The sequence below is a fragment of the Coregonus clupeaformis genome, chromosome 28, assembly GCF_020615455.1.
Source record: "Coregonus clupeaformis isolate EN_2021a chromosome 28, ASM2061545v1, whole genome shotgun sequence".
Classification (NCBI taxonomy): Eukaryota; Metazoa; Chordata; class Actinopteri; order Salmoniformes; family Salmonidae; genus Coregonus; species Coregonus clupeaformis.
In genome coordinates, this window is record NC_059219.1 from 21,303,355 (window position 1) to 21,324,183 (window position 20,829).

Consider the following 20,829-nt stretch of genomic DNA (forward strand, 5'->3'; position numbering starts at 1 on the left):
AAAACTAGGGCTGGACCTTAATAAGCTGAAGTGGCTTCCTCAGCCTCCGTGCATTCTGTCCTTCACACAGTGATAGAACTGGACCGGTGGGAACCAAACACACTGGTCCGTTGCCCCAATGTTAGATCAGTTAGATGAAGGAGAGGAAGTCACTTCAGACTGATAAGTTGCAGCCTGTTTGTGATGGAAGAAGAGGGTGGTTTTAGGTTCAGTGGCCCTGCTTGCTACCCTGAATAAAATACACATTTATTTCACAGTTCACTTCAACGTCAGACAAAAGAAGACGGGAAGAGAGAGGTGTAGTGAAGAGAAGGGGGCTTTGAGTGAGTGAACTAACTGTGTTGTATGTAGGGTAGTAGTGGACACTTCGTAGTGTGGTAGTGTACAGATCAGCCGCTAGCAGCAGTGGATGAGTGGAATGAACTGCCTGTGTGTGCTGGCCAGTCTCTTAAACAGGATAGCAACGAGTCCTCCACACAGAAAGAAAGAGGGGGGGGAAAAAAAGGGAGGAATGAATCTAGGAAGGAGGAGAGAAGGGCTTGTGTCCCATGTTGGAATGAGAGATGAAGAGGTGGAGGAGGAGATGAAGAGGAGAGGAGGGAGGAAGAAGGGAATGTTCTACGGTTGTTCCTCGTTCTTCTTTAATGATATGCGTTTCTTCCTGGCAGCCAGCATCTCGTAGAAGGGGTCCACGCTGACCGCAGAGCTGGAGAGAGGATGCAAGAAAGAGAAACAGAATAGAAGAATGTTAGTCTGATGCATTTCTAAATGTATCCCTCCATCCATCCACCCTACTCTCCCTTCCTGACTGCCTCCCTCCCTACTCCGTACTTGATGTGGTGGATCCATTCGTCCTTCTCCTCGGGTGTGGGGGCAGAGATGCGGTACACGTTGTGGTTCCCCTCCACCACTCTGCCGTCTGCCTCCGTCTTACAGGCCTTGATCAGCTGACCACGGTTGTTGGGGATGTACAACTCAAAGCAGTTCTGGGAAGGGAAGGGCAGGAGTCACGAGAAACAGTGCAGTGATCATGTCCTATGTTGACATTCTAATGTACTGACAACAGACTCACAGGTTTCCTGGGGTCTTCAACCTCACGGATACTTAGGTTCTCTAGGGGAATGATACCTCTGGGCTCCTTATCCTGAACACACACAAAACAGACATACACACTGTAGTATACAACACTCTGATCCACATTACAATGTTCTGTTACATAGCTCTTTACCCTCTCTGTACTGGATTCCATTTCCATCACATTGCTCTACAGTGGCACTTGGACTTTGGCAGCGGATGAGAGCTATAATGTTGACTTACTGTAGTATATTCAAAGTAGTAGAGGCAGTTGTCTGTGAGAATGAACCATCTTCTTTTCCAGGTCTTCACCCGTCCTCCTGAAATACGAGCAGACCAACACAGAGGCATGAGAGACAGGGTGGTAGCTAGAGGTTAGCAGAACACCAACTGGACTGGAGACAAACTCATTCCATTTGACTGCTCCACATACTGAAGTAAATATGCCATTACTACACATCACCTTCAGGATATTACAGTTATTCAGACAGCTTGTATAGCCTTACATGTCCAATGTTACTGTGATTTTGTATGTCAATTCATCTCTCAGTAATAACTAGCAGATATTAGTAATATGTAACATCTTTAATGTCTGTCAAAAGGCATATGTGGACAATAAAGTTTATTCTATACTGCCTGGTGGCCATTTTGGTTCCATAAGAATGATATTGTTTCTCATGGACCCATTCTCCCAGTACATACCTCCTGAGAAACAAGCGGCAGCAGAGTGTGGAAATCACAGGGAGAAGCAGAGACAACAGGGACCAGAGGTTTCGGGGGGAGGGAGGGAGAAGACGGCAGAGATATTAGTGACAAACAGATCACAGACCCCACCATGCAAGAGAAGACGGTTCAGACTGCCATGATGCAAGAGAGTGAGGTACTGAGGGAAGCTCCATGTAGAAGTCGCCCATAGACACATCTAGGATCAGTTTACTGTCCCCCAATCCTAAACTTAATTTAGGGAGTAAAACACAAACTGATCTTATATGAGAATCCAAGGGCAGCTCCCTCAGTATGGACAATTCTGTCTATTTACCCATCATGCAATGGCAGTCTTAAGACCATAATACACAGACAATGGTTTAGGCAATATTGCTGGAGAACAAGTGTGGCAGTATTGCCTCAGAACATTGGCGGTGTATCATTATCTTTAGTGTAAACCTGAGAGAGAGGATGAAGGCAGGCACATAACAGCACAAAGCCTTAGGAGAGAGAGCACACAACACACAAGTTTACACTCATTATCCAAAAACCCTGGGGCTGATCAAGACGGCTACAGAATGTTAATATGTTTTTAAGCCATCCAAATAATACATATTTGGTTTTGAAACCGCCTTGAGGTGATCGGCAGAGAGAAGCCGCAGTACACCCTCCCACCACCCGGCGTTGCCACAGCCGACTCACCCAGTTTGAGGAGCCAGCCCTCTCTGTCGGGGTTGAAGAAGGTGTGTGTCAGGTCGTTCCCATCATCCTCAGGGATCTTGAAGGGCTCGTTCTTGATGCTGTCATAAAGATTCTGTGGTAGACAGAGCGGAGAGAGACATTGAGAGGAGAGACAAACAGCAGGGAGATTCACTATAACACACACACTGTTATTTCATCTGAACTAGAGCTTCATGCAACTGAACCCCTACAAACACATTAAAAAGACGAACAATCACTCAGTCACGAGCCAACGACAAGCTCACTTCCACAGAGACTCCCCTAGCCCTTCCCCATAGCCCCTAGGTTCCCCTCCCTCACTCACTCTGAGCAGGTCCTCTGGCAGGTCTCCACCCTCGTTGATGCCTCTGTTCATGGAGATGAAGCGGTCCAATCCAGGCTTGTCTCTCACGTTGGGGTTGTGGAGGCTGGTGTTCAGCATGATGATGGCAAACGACAGCACATAGCACGTATCTGAGGAGAGAGAGGAACCATAGGATGAGAAGAGTGGCTAGCAGACCTCTGTGTTGTAACGACGGTAGGTGTGTGTACCAGTGCTCTGGAAGACCCCAGGGTTGCAGTGACAGTATCTCTGGGCGAAGGCCTCCATCATCCTGTCAATCTTCTGAGCCTCGCCGGGCAGACGGAAACTCCACAGGAACTGCCTGCAGGAGTCAAAAGTCAGAGGTCAAAAGGTCAGAGAGAGCACTAGCTGCCATGGTAACAAAGACGCTTATGTAGGGTTTTTATCCTCGATAATTTGAAATGCATGTACTGGTTTTTATTAAATGTCAGAGGTTATCACAGAGTACACCCCAGCTTACCTGAGAGCCTGGACCAGGTTGAGATCAGTGAACTCATGAAGGTCAACAAACGCCTGCAGAACCTTGAGATTAAAGTCCTCCCTACAGGAGAGAAGAGGGACGTAGACTTCTGATGCTGTTCAGCCCAATAATAACAAAGAAGAAGAGAGCGAATGGTAGAGAGGGGGAATGGTTACCTCTCTCCCAGGTAGTCTCCTATAGCAGTCTTGTTGAGGCCCTCTCCTTTGTACAGGAACTGGGCAACGTCCTCTTGAGTGTGTCTGAGCAACTCATTCTCCACCAGGAACACAATACCCTACACACAGAGAGAGAGAGAGGAGAGAAAGAGAAACTACAATGAAAAGACACTCAAGAGATTGATGACAAGAAAGACCGCGAAAGAGAGGGGGTTGGGGGGGGAAAGAGTGGTATAGAGGCTGATCAGATTAATGTATCCATTCCATGTCCCATTTTCACCTTTTTGGGGTCCATGTTGAACTTCTTCCTTCCCATGGCCACATGCCTGTTCTTCTGTAGAGTTTTACTGCAGGGAGGAAAGACAAGGAGTGGATCATATTCAACCCAATAACTCTGCATCAATTATACATACAGTTAGAGTGAAATGGAGAGGACAGAGCAGGGAAGTCAAACTAAAATAGCTCTTAGAAACGCTTTCAAATCCTTCTTTTAACAGCGAAATTGACTGAAAACACATTCTCATTTGCAGCTATGACCTGGGGAAGTTGCAGGGAGAGGAGAATAGTCGAAGGAGCCAATAGGAAGTTATCTATTTTTACATAAACTTAAAAGTGAAATTGCCATAGATGCAATATTGAGTAAATGCAGAGATTCAAGTTCCTTGGCGTATATACATCACTGACAAACTGAAATGGTCCACCCACACAGACAGTGTGGTGAAGAAGGCGCAACAGAGCCTCTTCAACCTCAGGAGGCTGAGGAAATTTGGCTTGGCACCTAAAACCCTCAAACTTTTACAGATGCACAATTGAGAGCATCCTGTCGGGCTGTATCACCGCCTGGTACAGCAACTGCACCGCCCGCAACCGCAGGGCTCTCCTTAGAGGGTGGTGCGGTCTGCCCAACGCATTACCGGGGGCTAACTGCTGTCATATGGATTCTCTCAAATCATCAATTATAATTAATCACCAACTTCAGATACACCAGTGGAGAGGTGCTACACACTGAATAATGGAACTGAAATATTCAGGGACACACAATCTGTGTTTTTCTCACCTGCCCTCTGTACTAGTCTCCAATCCCTCCACCTCTATGATGGCCTCTCTGAGCTCGTCTCTGAGCCTCTGGATCTCCTGCAGCAGTGCTCCCTTCCTCCGGCGGATGTCCTCCAGCTCAGAGCGCTCCTCTGGACTCAGGTCTACCGGGACTGTAGGGATGGAGGGAGAAGAGGGGTGAGAGAATAAAGAGAGATTGGGATAGAAGGTGAAAATGGTGGAGACAGAGAGAACTAAGTTTGAATACTGAAATATTTCAGGTCAATTCTAAGTCTGTTTGCTACAGTGCATTTCCAAGATGCTTTGAGTTTACTACTGAAAACAATAAGAGCTTTGAGTAAAATACATGTTTTCCCAAAACGATTCATATCCAATCCAATGTTCCTAACAATTGTTCAATTTCCTCTGCATCTCTCCCTCTCTATTCCTGCTCCTTTCTCCGCTCACTGACCTGTACCTAATTCCTCCATTTTGCTTGTCTGGTCAAATGGAAACTTCTGTGGAAAATTTGGCGGTCGATGATGTTTGTCTCATTGCAGCCTTGATATACTGGAGCACTCAACCTTACAGCGTATTCATCGATAAAGACAAGTTCACAGAGCTCAGAAAACCAACTAGTCTTGAATAGAAGTAGCCTATCCACACAGAACAAAAGTACAGTAGATAAGAGGAAAAACTAGTTTAAAATTAAATCAGCCGAAACACTGGCTGCAGGGCTTTCACTGAAACATTCCATGGAATCCTGACAATCTCTAACGTGACAGTGGGAGCGGTTAGACATGAAAAATACTAGTTGGGGACAGAAGAGATCTGCATAAAAAAAAAGTGAACTATGCAGGACAATTTGTCATAAAGAGTATCAATTCCAAATGACACTTCTCTCTAGCTATTGTCAATTCTCAGATGTTTTCAATTCAACTAACTAAATGGATTAGGCGTGTCATCAGGGCTGCACTGATTTATGTAGCTTCTTCGCTCAGAGATAGATTTTCTTCTAGCACAGCACTAACTCACCTGGTTAGACTAATTATCAAGCCACTATCTAATTAGTTGTATCAGGTTAGGTGTGTTATTAGTGCCGGCCTGGAACAAAAATGTGCAGTCCTTTGGGTCCCCTGCCTGGACTGGAGTTGAAAAATACAGAGGGACAGCATAGCTACACTGCTGCAAACCACAGTATTCCCTCGGTAGAGTGACAAGCCACTACAGTGCCACCAGGCCGCGATGGGATTCATGTGTTTAGGAAGCTAAATGACATCTGCACGTCAACAACCCAGTTACCCCGCCCCTCAGAATGAGATGAATAACTAACGAGCTAGCTTATTCAATGCTTTGATTTTTGACGGACAGTGGGTGGGTTTAACGTCAAATAGAAACCAATATTGTAATGTATAACATTAGCTAGCTATTTGGATATGAGTGGTCAGACTACAATGAGTAGTTAGCTACAACTACCTTCCTACAGGAAGACTAAAAAGAGCTAGCCAGCTTGCTAACAACCTCGCTAACTAGAGAGCTAACGTTAGCTAGTACTGTATTATTAGCTTACGTCGGACTGTGACTGTATGGGACTCTCTTATGAGAAACGTTGTATAACAAACAAAGATGACAACCATGCAGTACAATCTGAAATATAATGCATGCAACGTTAATATTGTTTCGTGACAACTGGTGCTCTAATTGTGTAGTGAAATACCTGCTGCTACAACTAGCTGGCTAGCTGAGTGTGTTGTTATAAGACGTTAGCATAGCTTGTAGACTTACTGTAGTCCAGGTCATCCATTTTTGGCGCTTTGCTTTTAGGCATAAATATTTCAGATTCGACTGTCATTCAATAAATGAAAAAAGAATGGATATATATTAAAAATATATCCTCCAAATAAAAAGGAAATAAATAAATAACCAGCCTTGCGTACCGAAACCCGGTGCACAGACAAAGGAGGTGGTGGTACAGGAAGTGACGCTAACTTTTTGTTATTAATAAATAAACACGTCCTCACTTTCGGCCATGTTTGTAAGGAACTTTTGAACCCAGAAAGAAGCCACACAACCAAAGACACGGATAACAATCCCCTTTTATCTATGACACAAACATCTGAGGTTGATTTGGCCCATTTACTAGAACTTGGTTTCTTTCCCAATAACTGCCTGGAAAAGGGGTCACTGTATGTTTTTATTAAAGGTCCAATGCAGCCGTTTTTATCTAATATCAAATAATTTCTGGGTAACAATTAAGTATCTTACTGTGATTGTTTTCAATTAAAATGATCAAAAATAAACTAAAATAACTTCTTAGCAAAGAGCAATTTCTCCAGCAAGAATTTTGATTGGACTGTCTGGGAGTGGTCTGAGTGGGGCGGGAAAAATGTAATACTTGCTGTTATTGGCAAAGAAGTTTGGAACTCTCTTTCTTATTGGTCTATTAACTAATTTACCACATGGTGATGTCACCATGGAAAGGCCAAAGCTCCATCCCACCAAAAATGGCTGAAATTTTAGGTAGTCTTTTCAAACAGCTCTTACACTAAAAAGGGCATTATCATAATTTTCACAGTATTATTCCAACCTCAGTGTGGAAATATATGTAAAACACAGGAAAATCTCGTTTTTGACTGCACTGGGCCTTTAATGATTAGGTGAGGGACAATGTTCAGCACCTACTTCCTTATCATCACTGAGGAAAGATCAGGAGATGTGAACTATCTCACAGGGCAGGCCTGCAGATCACATGGGCAGCTACTTGATTATGTAATGTACTCTGGAGTGTCAAAGTACTCAAAATACAATTTGGACCTAGGGAAAACATCTGCTAATTTAGGTTTTTGCCTTACAGATGTCCAACACAAAGGGATGAGACATTGGTATTTATAAAAACCCCCACCATGGATGAGTGTCAAGCAGGGGAAATGCATCCTTTCTCCTCCCTTTCTTTGGGTGATCCAGAAATGACTGTATTGTGGAAGGCAAGCTTCCCACCCTCTCACGTGTTTACAATCCAACCTTGTCAATTCAGTGATTACCCAAGGAAGGTAGCATTTCAATGTATTTGATCAGGCTCTCTGAGATGCAACAGAGACAGAGATGTATGAGTTTCAGGCTGGTTCAGGGATAATGATATCAAAAAGAAGGAGAGCCTACTTCAAAGAAGAGAGGAAGGGAGGCCATGGGAAGAGGAGGAGCCAGGGGGTGGCAATATCAAGATACTGTGGCAGGGGTAGATTAATCAGAGGAGAGGAGGGGGATGGAGGAAAGGAAGAAAAGTGTGAGGCATCAGCTTCCTTGTTTATCAGCAGACTGAGACTTATTAAAAACAGAGGACAGGCGCTAGGGTTAGACATTGTTATCAAGTCACGTTTCAAACAATGGTCTCCACAGATAAATATGCTAAGAATGTTGTTGGTAGGGGTATTTTCCCTCTGTTAATGCAAATCATTGCAACGTGTACTAAACAGATACGCCACGCTTTTCCATAAACAACAAAACATGTTTGGTACTCCTGAGGGGGTTGATGCAAGAAAAATAACATTTTCTAGAGATAGAAACCTGTCTAAGATACCTTTATTATTTTAAGGTAAAACAAAACATTTTTAAAAACACTTTATAACTATGAACTGTACATTATATATTTTAATTGTTTAGTAATAATTACAAGTTTATCACAGGCAAATCCATCTATAGACAATACATCTTACTGGCATTATCAAGGGTTTACACCTAGGGTTGCAAAATTTCTATAAATTCCTTGGAATTTATTGAAAGTTCACGGAATTTTGCAACCCTAGTCAAACCCCAACATTGTCATATCAAATTGCTCTAACACATTGTTGTCCCAACCCTGGTCACAGACACTGAGCAGTACATCAGGTTTCAATTGTCACAGCGAGTCTTTTAAAATTGAGAGTAAATAGTTTTGTAATTATATCCCAAAAATGTGATAATGCACTGACACCAGCCCAGAACCACAATCCAGTCTTGTGTTGTGAAATGTTTTATCATCAGGCCATAGAAAGAGGGAAGCTTGGTGTATATCCTGTCAATTTACCTTGTATGACCAGGGATGGACAGCTTTGGTCTAGGGACCAAGGCCCCGTTTGAAATGAAATACTTTAAAAATGGATCCATTCCTTCCTTAAAGTAATCACTGATAAACTAACTGATCAGCAACACTGCATCAGCAAGGATTGTATCACATAGCCTTCACCTATCAAGTCATGTGATATCAGGGATTACTCAGAGGAACGGAGGAAAGGCTGCATCTGAAAAGTATTTGAACAGGGCCCAAAATCAGCCGGCAAGAGAACACAAGAGGCCTTGAATTACGCAGACATGACTAATCCATATCAAGGGGCCAGGGGGTACTGTGGACCAAACAGACCCGAGCAGTCAAACATGGCATAACTGATTGATACATGCTCATGAGATTAAATTCCTGACATATTAAATTTGTTCCGGTCACAAATACATAAGAATCCTATACTTTTGAGGTTAACTAAAACACCCGTTCAACAGACATACTACATATAGGCTACATCCCATTGAGAAAGCCATTTCTGAAATGTAGGCTATGATTTGAGTTGGGAGGCACAGCCTTGTCAGTGATCAGCTAATCAATCATTTTCTGAGTTTATGTTGTCCGTAAAGGAAGATTAAAACTCTCCTATGGAAACTTTATCTGCTTGTCATGTAGTAAATAACACCAGCAAGACAAGTTCACTTGTTCCTTTCAACAGCAATCTTTATCTAAAAGGTCAAATCGAGTGGAGTTTCTGCAACTGCACAACACTTCAGAATCGATTCACAATTATATACATTAAAACAGACTTAGAGGTATGTAAAAAGGCAGTTTACACGTGTGGAACAAGTGACTGTTTGCTGAATACAACCAGCATTCTGGGTCTTCGTGAGACTTTGAGGATTCCGTGACAACATACAAGAAACTCGATCAAGCAACAGTCTCGTGTTCACTGTGTTGCAACTTCATAATCTAGATCGTCATCATCATCATGCACCCTTCTTGCTAAGAAAAACAGGCAAATGCACTATACACCATGATGGCTACTGTTCAACAGTCCCATCTATCCTACTATTGTGGAATACCTGTGAATAAGGACTCAATGAGCTTTATATTTATTTAAATGTTGATCCAACTTTACTGGCTTATTCTAGGAGTAATTGTCTCCATGGGATTGCTAATAAACCTCCTCTGTTCACTGATATTTCATACACACTGAACTGACACCACAGTATGCTCAGCAGCTTTGCTTTGTTTTTCCTGTAGTGGACGTTCCCCTCTGATATACCTGGATGGCAGAGGAGGCTGGTGGGAGGAGCTATATGAGGATGGGCTCATTGTAATGGAAGAATGGAATAACGTGGTTGATGGGTTTGATACCGTTCCATTTACCCCATTCCAGTCTTTACAATGAGCCCGTCCTCCTATAGCTCCTCCCACCAGCCTCCTCTGGTGAATTGAGATTTGCAGAGTCGTAGGTTTAGGCTTCTTATATAAGACAGAAAGGGCAAAGTCACAGGAGTTGTACTTAAAGGCATTACAGGGAAGGACGGAGGATCCAAAACGGAACGGGATCTACATTTGCATGAGGGTGTGGCTCCCTCTGAAGTAGCTCTAGAACTAGAACGGTTCTAGGACAGCTTTGATAGTTCTGATTTAGAACTAGAACTGTTCTAGGACAGCTTTGATAGTTCTGATTTAGAACTAGAACGGTTCTAGGACAGCTTTGATAGTTCTGATTTAGAACTAGAACGGTTCTAGGACAGCTTTGATAGTTCTGATTTAGAACTAGAACTGTTCTAGGACAGCTTTGATAGTTCTGATTTAGAACTAGAACGGTTCTAGGACAGCTTTGATAGTTCTGATTTAGAACAGAACAGTTCTAGCACAGCTTTGATAGTTCTGATTTAGAGCTAGAACGGTTCTAGGACAGCTTTGATAGTTCAGATTTCTTTGTTCTCCATCTCTGTAAGGCAAGGTCAGGAAATGTGCATCTCTGCCTGCCATGTGTGCATACTAGAATGTATACACCACACACGTGCACTGAATACACACTCCCCCATACACATTCAACTTGTTTTTCCCCTATCTTTTTTCCCATGGCTATGCAGGTTCACGCTTCTCAGGGGAAACGGAGTGAAATCCAACAGCTGTGCAACAAAGCTAGTTTTCATCCGTTAAAAAAATTCTCTATTAATCCCTCGGTTCGCATGCTGCCCGACGCGCTGCTCAGCAGGTGATCCCTTCCACTAAACCCCAGAAATGATTCAGGCTATTTTCAGTCTCTCAGAGGATTTTTTCTCCTCTTTCTCTGAACACAGATGGAAACAGAGATTATTAATTGGAGAGAGCGCCGTATCAGCCGATCAAATGAGCCAATCCCTGGTCAGAATCAGGTGATCTTCACTCCAGAGTCGCCGACGATGAGCCGGGACATGGAGGGATGGACCTGAGGGAGACAAACCCATAAAGTGATTAGTATAATACTTTAGAGAAGGGAACTAAAGATAGGTCTCAGAAGTGTATAATGTGATTATTAATATACCAAAGAAAACATGAAAGATAAACACAGAAGTCTCACAGCTTTTGTTGCACTGAAGTGATAGGCCATCAGCAAGGGTTTAATATAATACAGGCAAAATACAGAGGGTAACATCGTACCAAAGACAATCCACCAGTTCAGTACTATAAGATGTGGAGTGGATTTACATGCACTTACGAGCTGGGATTGTTAGTGAAAAGACTTAAAAAGAAAAGCTTTTGAAATCAGATAAAAAATCTTAGTAACTGCTTTTATCTTCACTGTACACACTCCCTCCAGCCCTCCCCACTCCATCGCTCTCTCTACCTGTGCCTGCAGCGGGCCGTAGGGCACCATTTCCCCGTCCACAGTGAGTGTTCCTCGTGGGGAGAGGGGCTGCAGCCTGAAGGCCCTGGCTGGGACATGGCTCACATACGGGGAGCTGAGAGACAGGTGAGCCCCCCTCTCCATGGCCAGGAACAGACGGAGCAGGGTGGCTCTGGAGATCCCTGCCCGCACAAACGTCAGGTGGATCAGCCCGTCATCAAACTTGGCTTGGGGGGCGGCATGGAGGTCTGCCCCAAGATGGGACTGGTAGATGGCCAGCACAAGCACAAAGTCCCCCTCGATGGTCACCCAGTCCCGGGTGGGCAAGGGCTGGTCCAAAGGGGGCAGGAGGTCATCCCTGGGGGGGTTGAAGGGGAGGGAGATGGGGGGGCGGTTCTTGAGGGGCCCGGCAGGCTCGGCAATGTCAAAGGTAAAGGAGGGGGAGGGGGACTGGAGAGACGGGGAAGGGGAGGTGGAGTTGGGGGTGTTGGGGCGCGGAGCGAGGTAGGAGGAAGAGTGGGGGGAGGCGCAGGAGGGGGAGGAAGGGGGCGTGGGAGAGAGGGAGAGGGACAGGGAGGGGAGTTTGGGGGGTAGGGAGTTGGAGTGAGGGTGGTGGAGGAGGGATAAGGGTCTGGGGCGGGATGCGTTCTGGTCCAGCGTTTTGGGCTTGAAGGAGAAAGGAGAGTGTCTGAAGGGAGAGGATATGGTGAGGGCTCTCTCCCGGGCAATGTCCAGCGGGTAGGCTTCTTTCTGGAAGTATGTCCCGTTCAGATCCATCTCTTCTGCCCTGTACGAGGCTCCAGACACAGGGTCAGCCTCCTGGCTGAGGGGCTGGCTAAAGAAGGCATTTGCTATCTGGCTGGAGGGGGCAGAGTTCTTCCTTACAGCCTGTCTGGTCTGCTGGAGGTTGTCTGGGTACGAATAACACCCCTCTGGGTCCTCATTGGCCTCTCGCCCTACGTCCACCACGTACCCCTCTCCTACCTCCTTCGCTTCCATCACCCCATCCATCGAGCCGCTGCAGCCTTCCCCATCCCTCACTCTCTCCTCTTCCTCCATCTCCCCTGAGTCCTGCTCTATCTTTCCGTCTTCTCTTTCCTCACCTTGCCTTTCTTCTATGTTCCCCGTCATCCCATCCTCCCTTCCCTATCCTGCAATCTTCCCTTTGTTCGACTCCGAACTTGTCCCTGACCTCTCCGCCTCTCCCTCCTTCCCCACCTCCCTCTCCATCTCTCTCTCTCTATCCTCTGCCAAGCTACTCGCCCTGACCACCCCCGTTCCCCCTCCCCTGGCCCTCTCCCTCCTTCTCTCCCTCTCCATCTCTCTCTCCCTCTCTGTGTCTACCCTCCTCAGACTCCTCTGTTCGCTGAGGCCCATGTCAGAGCTGGTGCGGTGGATGGGGGTGCGGCAGAAGCCCTCCAGGCCCTCAGTGATGCTGCGGGACAGGGGTCTGCGCTGGGGCGGAGGGCTGGCGTCTGGGGATGTGGCGACTATGGAGGGGGGCAGGTAGGACAGACGGCCCTTATAGGAGCGCAGGGAGGCCAGGCGGACCAGAGTGCCCAGGGTGAACCGTGCCGAGCCCAGACCCCGGTACCTGCAACAGCACACCATTACAACATTTAGTTACCAGGGCAACACCAGAGAATAAAACACGACTTATTCATTAGGAATAAGTGTGATTAAGGTAGTACAGTGAAAGATTGCATCTACTTAACTTAAGGACTTGGCTGAGCGACCGAAGGTAACCGCCCTGTCCCGTCCCCCTGGAAGCCTCTTCCCCAGAGCTAAAGAACCCAATCACGTTCTGCCCATGGTTTTAGTTTACACACACATCCACCTCCCTTTACATTTCTCACTCACTCATCCTGAACCCTTCCTATCAACCATTTTGATGGACATGATGATGTAGCCTACGTCTCTGCCTCATATTTCTGAACAGCTGATATAAAACCTGCAGCTATTTGAACCAGCATTCCAAATATATATATATATAGTATTCTAATTTAGGATGTAGGCGACAACTTTCTCTGTCGGTTGTAACTAAGGATATTGCAGTAGCTTAGTAGGAAGCAGTCTACACATTGCATTGGGACAAAAACTAAATCTGTATTTAAACCACAAATGAAACTGTAATTTCGCTTCTTAATGATCATGCAAGTACTGCACGATTTGACGATGACTGAAATTTGCCTGGGCAGCCGACCATTCAACTACTACTTTGACTGCCTGTCTGCCTCCTGCTTAGCCAATGTTTCCAATGATGATGGAAAAACACTGCCCATCAGTGTTCTGCTTGTGTTTGATACGGTGCGGCAGCAGAGGGAACAGTAAAATAGAGAATCCCGCACATGTGCAGACGATTCGGTTGTTTAGCTATCGGGAAGAGGACTCCAGAGAATTCGGCACCGCAGCCACCCATTAACTTAAACCCACACACCTCTCACTCTCGATGTCCACGTCAGACACAAAGCCCCAGGCCACAGACAGGAAGGAGAACATCCTTCTGGGGAGACCCGGGTGGCCATTTTGAGAAGGGGCGGGGCTGGTTGTCACAGAGACCAAAGTCCATGGGCTTGACTCCGCCCCGGCAGAGCTGAAAGCAGCAGTTGATGAGGAGAGGCTCCCGAAGGCACATGTCATAACTGGGATGAAGAGAAAAGAAAGAGGGAAACAGTGGATGGAAGGGAGAGGAGGGGTGTAGAGAGGAGAGAGGGAGAGATGGATGGGAGGAATGGAAGAGAATGAAGAAAGGGTGAGAATGTGGAGAAGGAGGAAAGATGGAGGGGGAGACGAATGGAAAATGCAGAGAAAGGGAGGGAGAGAGGAAAGGTGAGAGGAGGACATTAATACTGTGTAATATAAGTTAACATAATGTTTATGACTTACACAATCAGTGAATGTTATGTAGGTGGCCTAACAAACCATCATAAAACAACACAAGAGATAAGGAGAGAGATGAAAGAACAGACTGTACTTAAATTGACTGGACTCATTTGTTGAAGTGTCTCCAGAGATAAAGGAGAGAACTCTAGAAATAACAAGACATGAAGAGAGGGAGGGAATGGAAGGCAGGAGAGAGAGGGAGGGAGGGAATGGGGGGTCAGGAGAGAGAGGGAGGGAGGGAATGGGAAGGCAGGAGAGAGAGGGAGGGATGGAATGGTGGGCAGGAGAGAGAGGGAGGGAGGGAATGGAAGGCAGGAGAGAGAGGGAGGGATGGAATGGTGGGCAGGAGAGAGAGGGAGGGAGGGAATGGTGGGCAGGAGAGAGAGGGAGGGAGGGAATGGTGGGCAGGAGAGAGAGGAAGGGAGGGAATGGTGGGCAGGAGAGAGAGGAAGGGAGGGAATGGTGGGCAGGAGAGAGAGGGAGGGAGGGAATGTGAGGCAGGAGAGAAGGAGGGAGGGAATGGTGGGCAGGAGAGAGAGGGAGGGAGGGAATGGTGGGCAGGAGAGGGAGGGAGGGAGGGAATGGTGGGCAGGAGAGAGAGGGAGGGAGGGAATGGAGGGCAGGAGAGAGAGGGAGGGAGGGAATGGTGGGCAGGAGAGAGAGGGAGGGAGGGAATGGTGGGCAGGAGAGAGAGGGAGGGAGGGAATGGTAGGGCAGGAGAGAGAGGGAGGGAGGGGAAATGGTGAGGCAGGAGAGAGGGAGGGAGGGAATGGTGGGCAGGAGAGAGAGGGAGGGAGGGAATGGTGGGCAGGAGAGAGAGAGGGAGGGAGGGAATGGTGGGCAGGAGAGAGAGGGAGGGAGGGAATGGTGGGCAGGAGAGAGAGGGAGGGAGGGAATGGTGGGCAGGAGAGGGAATGGTGGGTAGGAGAGAGAGGGAGGGAGGGAATGGTGTGCAGGAGAGAGAGGGAGGGAGGGAATGGAAGGCAGGAGAGAGAGGGAGGGAGGGAATGGTGGGCAGGAGAGAGAGGGAGGGAGGGAATGGTGGGCAGGAGAGAGAGGGAGGGAGGGAATGGAAGGCAGGAGAGAGAGGGAGGGAGGGAATGGTAGGCAGGAGAGAGAGGGAGGGAGGGAATGGTGGGCAGGAGAGAGAGGGAGGGAGGGAATGTGAGGCAGGAGAGAGAGGGAGGGAGGGAATGGTGGGCAGGAGAGAGAGGGAGGGAGGGAATGTGAGGCAGGAGAGAGAGGGAGGGAATGGGAGTACTTTAATAAGGCCAATCGGCTGTACATCAAGAAACTGAAGTCTAAAGGTTGACCTTGATTAGAATTAAGGTTGGGCGATATTTGGGGAGACCTCTTCTACGATATGCTACTTCAAATATTGTGATATCCGATATAATAGTTTTGCGCCGTTACTGACTAGATCATTCCAGACTGTGCAAGTTTTGTCCTCATTTATAATATTGTAGTCACACACTCATTAAATAATCTTAGTATGGCAAAAAAAATAAGTCTTAGTTTTTATATTTAGACTTCATTTTCAACATATTGATACAGCCTAACTGATAAGACTGCATCGCTTTTATTTTTTAAAGTTCAAATACAGAAGTTTTGCACATCACGATATACCTACCCAACCCTAATTAGAATGCACACCTTTTATTACCAATGAAAACTACTGTGGGTGTGTGTGTGACTGTAAGGGTGTGTGTTTATCAACATCGAGAAATGTATCGAGTGGTTGATGAATGAATTTGAGGCGGAGAGAAATGATTCATTCATTCCAGACACACCATGGGACCAGAGCCCTGAACTGGAATAACCTTTTGTACTCATTTCAATGCTTCTACTAGTATCTCCAGCATTCTCACCATTGATCTAACAAGAAATCCTAGAATATTGCATGTTTAGGTTTGAATCAGTCTCATATCTCTGGATCAGCGTTTTGGTCAAGACATTACATGTGTCACATAGCTGGTTGGATGTGTGTGTGTGACCCACCCTGCGTGGTGGTTGATGGAACCAGCCAGGGCATTTCCAGAGCCACAGGGCAGGATACCTACAGGGATCTTTATTGCTACTTCCCAGTCTGGACGCTCCATCAAACCATTGATCACCTGGAGAGAGAAAAGCAGAGCAGAGTCAGACACACACACACCCCCACACACACACCCCCCACACACACCCACCTCGTGCAGCAGGCCGTCTCCAGAGACGATGATGATGCCGTCCCACTGTGGCAGGGAGATCTCTTTGATCAACTCTCTGGCATGGTTCTGTCGCTCTGAGGAGAAGAGGAGACGTGTTGTTAGGAGGTTGTACCTGTGTGTGTGTGATACTTGCAGAGCTGATGTTCCGGTGTGTGTTACCTGTCTGTATCAGGTTGTAGCTGATGTTTGCCTCTCTGATCATTGGCAGGATGTGTGTCTGACACCATTGCATGGCCAGGCCCCTCCCACTGAAGGGGTTCACCAATAGCAGCAGCCTTCGGGGTCGGGGCAGTATACGTTTGCCGATTTCTGCGGGAAAGCAAACAATCATTTGAATCAAATGTATTGATTGTTCTATTAAAAATACAAGGCTTCATCTTCACAGTGTACAAGAGAACAACAAACGTAAGTGATAGCATAAAGCAGGGTCCTCCCAGTGAGAAAAGGGGTTGAGAGAAAATGATAGTGACTGTAAAAGGAGAAAGATGGAGGACATTGACAGAGGAAGATAGAGAAATGCAGACAGCAGGAAGGGAGTGAGGAGTTACAAAACGAAAAGAAAGGACACAGAGGGCAGATAGATGGATGAGAGGAGACGGGAGGAGGAGAGGAGACTGAAAAAGGTGTAAAGACAGCAAGGATGAAAGACTTAGGGAGGGAGGATGTACAGACAGACACTGAGGGTGTAGACTAATGCATAGAGACAGTGAGGAGAGAGAGGAAGGAGACAGAGAGAGATAATGAGAGAGGGAGAGTCAACACAAGAGGGAAAACAAAAGGGAAAAAAGGGAATGTTGAAATGGATAATGGATGCTTTATGTAGGGATTGGAGTTCTTCCAGGTCTTCAAAGTGCTTAAAAGAGACAGCAATGTGAGAAACGGTGACAGATGAAAAAATCAAAATGAAGGGAGAGTGCGAGACAGAGGGACGGAGAGAGAGAGAGCATATACTGTATATAGAGTGCATTCGGAAAGTATTCAGACCCTCTTGACTTTTTTGTTACGTTATATCCTTATTCTAAAATTGATTAAATAATTTTTCCCCTTCATCAATCTACACACAATATCCCATAATGACAAAGCAAAAACAGGCTAAGAAATTTTAGCAAATTTGAAGATAAAACAACTGAAATATCATATTTACATAAGTATTCAGACCCTTTACTCAGTACTCTGTTGAAGCAACTTTGGCAGCAATTACAGCCTCGAGTCTTCTTGGGTATGACACTACAAGCTTGGCAGATCTGTATTTGGGGAGTTTCCCCCTTCTTCTCTGTAGATCCTCTCAAGCTCTGTCAGGCTGGATGGGAAGCGTTGCTGCACAGCTATTTTCAGGTCTCTCCAGAGATGTTAGATCGGGTTCAAGTCCGGGCTCTGGTTGGGCCACTCAAGGACATGCAGAGACTTGTCCCGAAGCCACTCCTGCGTTGTCTTGGCTGTGTGCTTAGGGTTGTTGTCCTGTTGGAAGGTGAACCTTTTGCCCCAGTCTGAGGTCCTGAGCGCTCTGGAGCAGGTTTACATCAAGGATCTCTCTGTATGTTGCTCTGTTCATCTTTCCCTCGATCCTGACTAGTCTCCCAGTCCCTGCCGCTGAAAAACATCCCCACAGCATGATGCTGCCACAACCGTGCTTCACCGCAGGGATGGTGCAAGGTTTCCTCCAGACGTGACGCTTGGCATTCAGGCCAAAGAGTTAAATCTTGGTTTCATCAGACCAGAGAATCTTGTTTCTCATGGTCCGAGTCCTTTAGGTGCCTTTTGGCAAACTCCAAGCGGGCTGTCATGTGCCTTTTACTGAGGAGTGGCTTCCGTCTGGTCACTCTACAATAAAGGCCTGATTGGTGGAGTGCTGCAGAGATGGTTGTCAATTCTGGAAGGTTCTCCCATCTCCACAGAGGAAATCTGGAGCTCTGTCAGAGTGACCATCGGGTTCTTGGTCACCTCCCTGATTCAAGGCCCTTCTCCCCCGATTGCTCAGTTTGGCCGGGCGGCCAGCTCTAGGAAGAGTCTTGGTGGTTCAAAACTTCTCCCATTTAAGAATGATGGAGGCCGCTGTGTTCTTGGGGACCTTCAATGCTGCAGTCATTTTTTGGTACCCTTCCCCAGATCTGTGCCTCGACACAATCCTGTCTCGGAGCTCTACGGACAATTCCTTCGACCTCATGGCTTGGTTTTGCTCTGACATGCACTGTCAACTGTGGGACCTTATATAGACAGGTGTGTGCCTTTCCAAATCATGTCCAATCAATTAAATTTTGCCACAGGTGGACTCCAATCAAGTTGTAGAAACATCCCAAGGATGATCAATGGAAACAGGATGCATCTGAGCTGAATTTCGAGTCTCATAGCAAAGGGTCTGAATACTTACGTAAATAAGGTATTTCCGTTTTATTTTATACATTTGCAAAAAATTCTAAAAACCTGTTTTCGCTTTGTCATAATGGGGTATTGTGTGTAGATTGATGAGGGAAATTTGTAATTTAATCAAATTTAGAACAGGGATGTAATGTAACAAAATGTGGAAAAAGTCAAGGCGTCTGAATACTTTCCGATTGCACTGTAGATCGAAAGAACCACACAGGCCGTGGGTAAACAGTGGTGTTGCTATCTGGGCAGGGCGGGAGATAGTGGGACGGGAGGGATGCTGTGTTGGTGAGGGGTGGGAGTTAGTGGGAAGGGAGGGATGCTGTGTTGGTTAGACGCTGAATGATACAGACTGTGTGTGCAGGACAGATAAGAGCAGAGACAGAGAGAGAAAGTAGAGGAAATTAAGTGTTAAAGGGATAACATAGCATACACACACAGCCAAGGAAAATTAAATAACATGTTTCTTCACATACAGTACCAGTCAAAAGTTTGGACATACTTTACATGAACGAACCCTTAAACAATACATTATCCTTTCAATAGTCAGCATACCGAACTGAACATAAAATGCTGTATGTATGGCCTTATACAGTACAACAGCATTGGCCTATATCCGTTCATTCCTTATCACATGTTCATTATACAGTTGTCTACGTCCATTATGCAGTAGCCTATATCTACCATGGTCAGAAATACACTGAACTAGCCTATATCTGTTAGAACATGCATTGCATTCATACAGTAGACTAGGCCTATAGTAATCTGTATCCTCTGGCCTCCTACATCAAGAGGACCTCAGGTCACCCCGTATGACTCCAGTTAACAATAACTAACCAACTCATTTATGGAAACAAACTTTATGGAGTGAATGGTGCTCTTAAAGTTAATTAACGCACAGCTAAAGTCTGTACACAGGACAGGAAGTAGTCGGTGCCAAATGCCATAACGAGTGCTGATTTGGCTTTATGCTCTCTCATGGTGACACTTTGCCAGTCTTTATGATGGGCATTAGGGAATATCCGACTTTGATTCCAACAACTGGGATGTAACAATAACCTCAGAACCTCCACACATTGTGCCTGGACTGTAACATAGCATACAAACAGACAAGATAACTGATTAGTAGCTGTGTTAGTGGAACACACACACCTGTAGCACAAGTGCCACACTCACCCGTGTCAGCAGTGATGGCGACTCCCCTGAGCAGACATTGTATAGCAATGGACCACATCTCAGCCTCCACCCTGGCTTCAGCCAGGTATGCCCTCACCTGCCTCCTCCTGGACACCCCCTTCCTCCGCCTCCCTGGGGGATACCAGTATAGAACCAGCAAGGGGGGAGCGGGGGCGCGGGGACAGCTGCACCCTGCCAGCTCTGACAGGGGTAGTATTAGACGCGCCTCTTTACCAGGACGGGGGGCTAGGCGCTGGACGTGGATGTGGGAGGGGCGTGAGGGTCAGGGCGTAGCTGGAGGTAGGAGAGGAGCTGGGGGAGGGAGAAGGGGACGACAGACCCCCAGGACCTCCAGGGCTGTTGGGGCAGCTGTTGTTGTTGCTGCTGCTGCCCGTGCCCCAGCCCCCGAACTGGCTGTAGAGTAGCACCTCAGCTGGGGATGGGATGGGGGGCTCTGGGGAACGCATCCTTAGTGTGGGGGGCTTGGCGGGTAGAGGACTTCAATCCCTCAGGTTTGGGAAGGTAAGGTATGTTTCCCGACAAGTGGACGGTGTGTGAGTATTTCATGCAGTTGCCAGTTTGTTGGATGGAATTAGTCAGTTTAAATTCAGGTAGTGATACACGTTAGTTCATTTGCCCACTGATGGCCACCTTAAAGGAGAATCAAATGGAAGCACCTGTCCTCAGGATCTGTTAGGAAGACCAAAATATAACTATAGACCTGTAGGTCTGTCTCAAAAACTAAAACAGAAGTTATTTATCCTGGAAACCTCCTTAAAATCAT

The 20,829-nt window shown here is 46.5% G+C and overlaps 2 protein-coding genes across 3 annotated transcripts; both read right to left on the bottom strand.

Moving 5' to 3' along the window:
* Positions 1–413: 413 nt before the first annotated feature.
* Positions 414–6,510, bottom strand: cyth2 (cytohesin 2). 2 transcript variants are annotated; one of them, XM_045208742.1, is made up of 12 exons: positions 6,320–6,510; positions 4,557–4,707; positions 3,780–3,846; positions 3,500–3,618; positions 3,324–3,404; positions 3,052–3,164; positions 2,825–2,973; positions 2,482–2,593; positions 1,318–1,394; positions 1,073–1,144; positions 832–986; positions 414–706 (listed from the first exon to the last, which is right to left on the bottom strand). In XM_045208742.1, exons 1-12 carry the CDS (start codon positions 6,384–6,386, stop codon positions 619–621), a joined length of 1,251 nt encoding a protein of 416 aa, XP_045064677.1. In that variant the 5' UTR covers positions 6,387–6,510; the 3' UTR covers positions 414–618. The 2 variants fall into 2 exon arrangements, with proteins under 2 accessions (XP_045064677.1, XP_045064678.1); XM_045208743.1 differs by lacking the exon at positions 6,320–6,510 and adding an exon at positions 5,007–5,189 and having other exon boundaries at positions 1,318–1,396; positions 2,481–2,593.
* A 1,587-nt stretch (positions 6,511–8,097) lies between these two features.
* sphk2 (sphingosine kinase 2) lies at positions 8,098–20,512 on the bottom strand. Its single transcript, XM_045208351.1, is given in 11 exon segments — positions 8,098–11,016; positions 11,416–11,967; positions 12,061–12,312; positions 12,571–13,009; positions 13,853–13,945; positions 13,947–14,057; positions 16,297–16,412; positions 16,485–16,579; positions 16,665–16,814; positions 20,046–20,327; positions 20,386–20,512. Coding segments are annotated over 11 exon segments (2,274 nt in total). The 3' UTR covers positions 8,098–10,959.
* Positions 20,513–20,829: the final 317 nt, after the last annotated feature.

Excerpts from the sequence above, each read along its gene's own strand:
- cyth2 (XM_045208742.1), bottom strand. The coding sequence starts at position 6,386 with ATGACAGTCGAATCTGAAATATTTATGCCTAAAAGCAAAGCGCCAAAA. Across the intron at positions 3,165-3,323 it reads AACCTGGTCCAGGCTCTCAG|GCAGTTCCTGTGGAGTTTCC; the intron begins GTAAGCTGGGGT and ends TGACTCCTGCAG. Across the intron at positions 707-831 it reads GAATGGATCCACCACATCAA|CTCTGCGGTCAGCGTGGACC; the intron begins GTACGGAGTAGG and ends TCCTCTCTCCAG.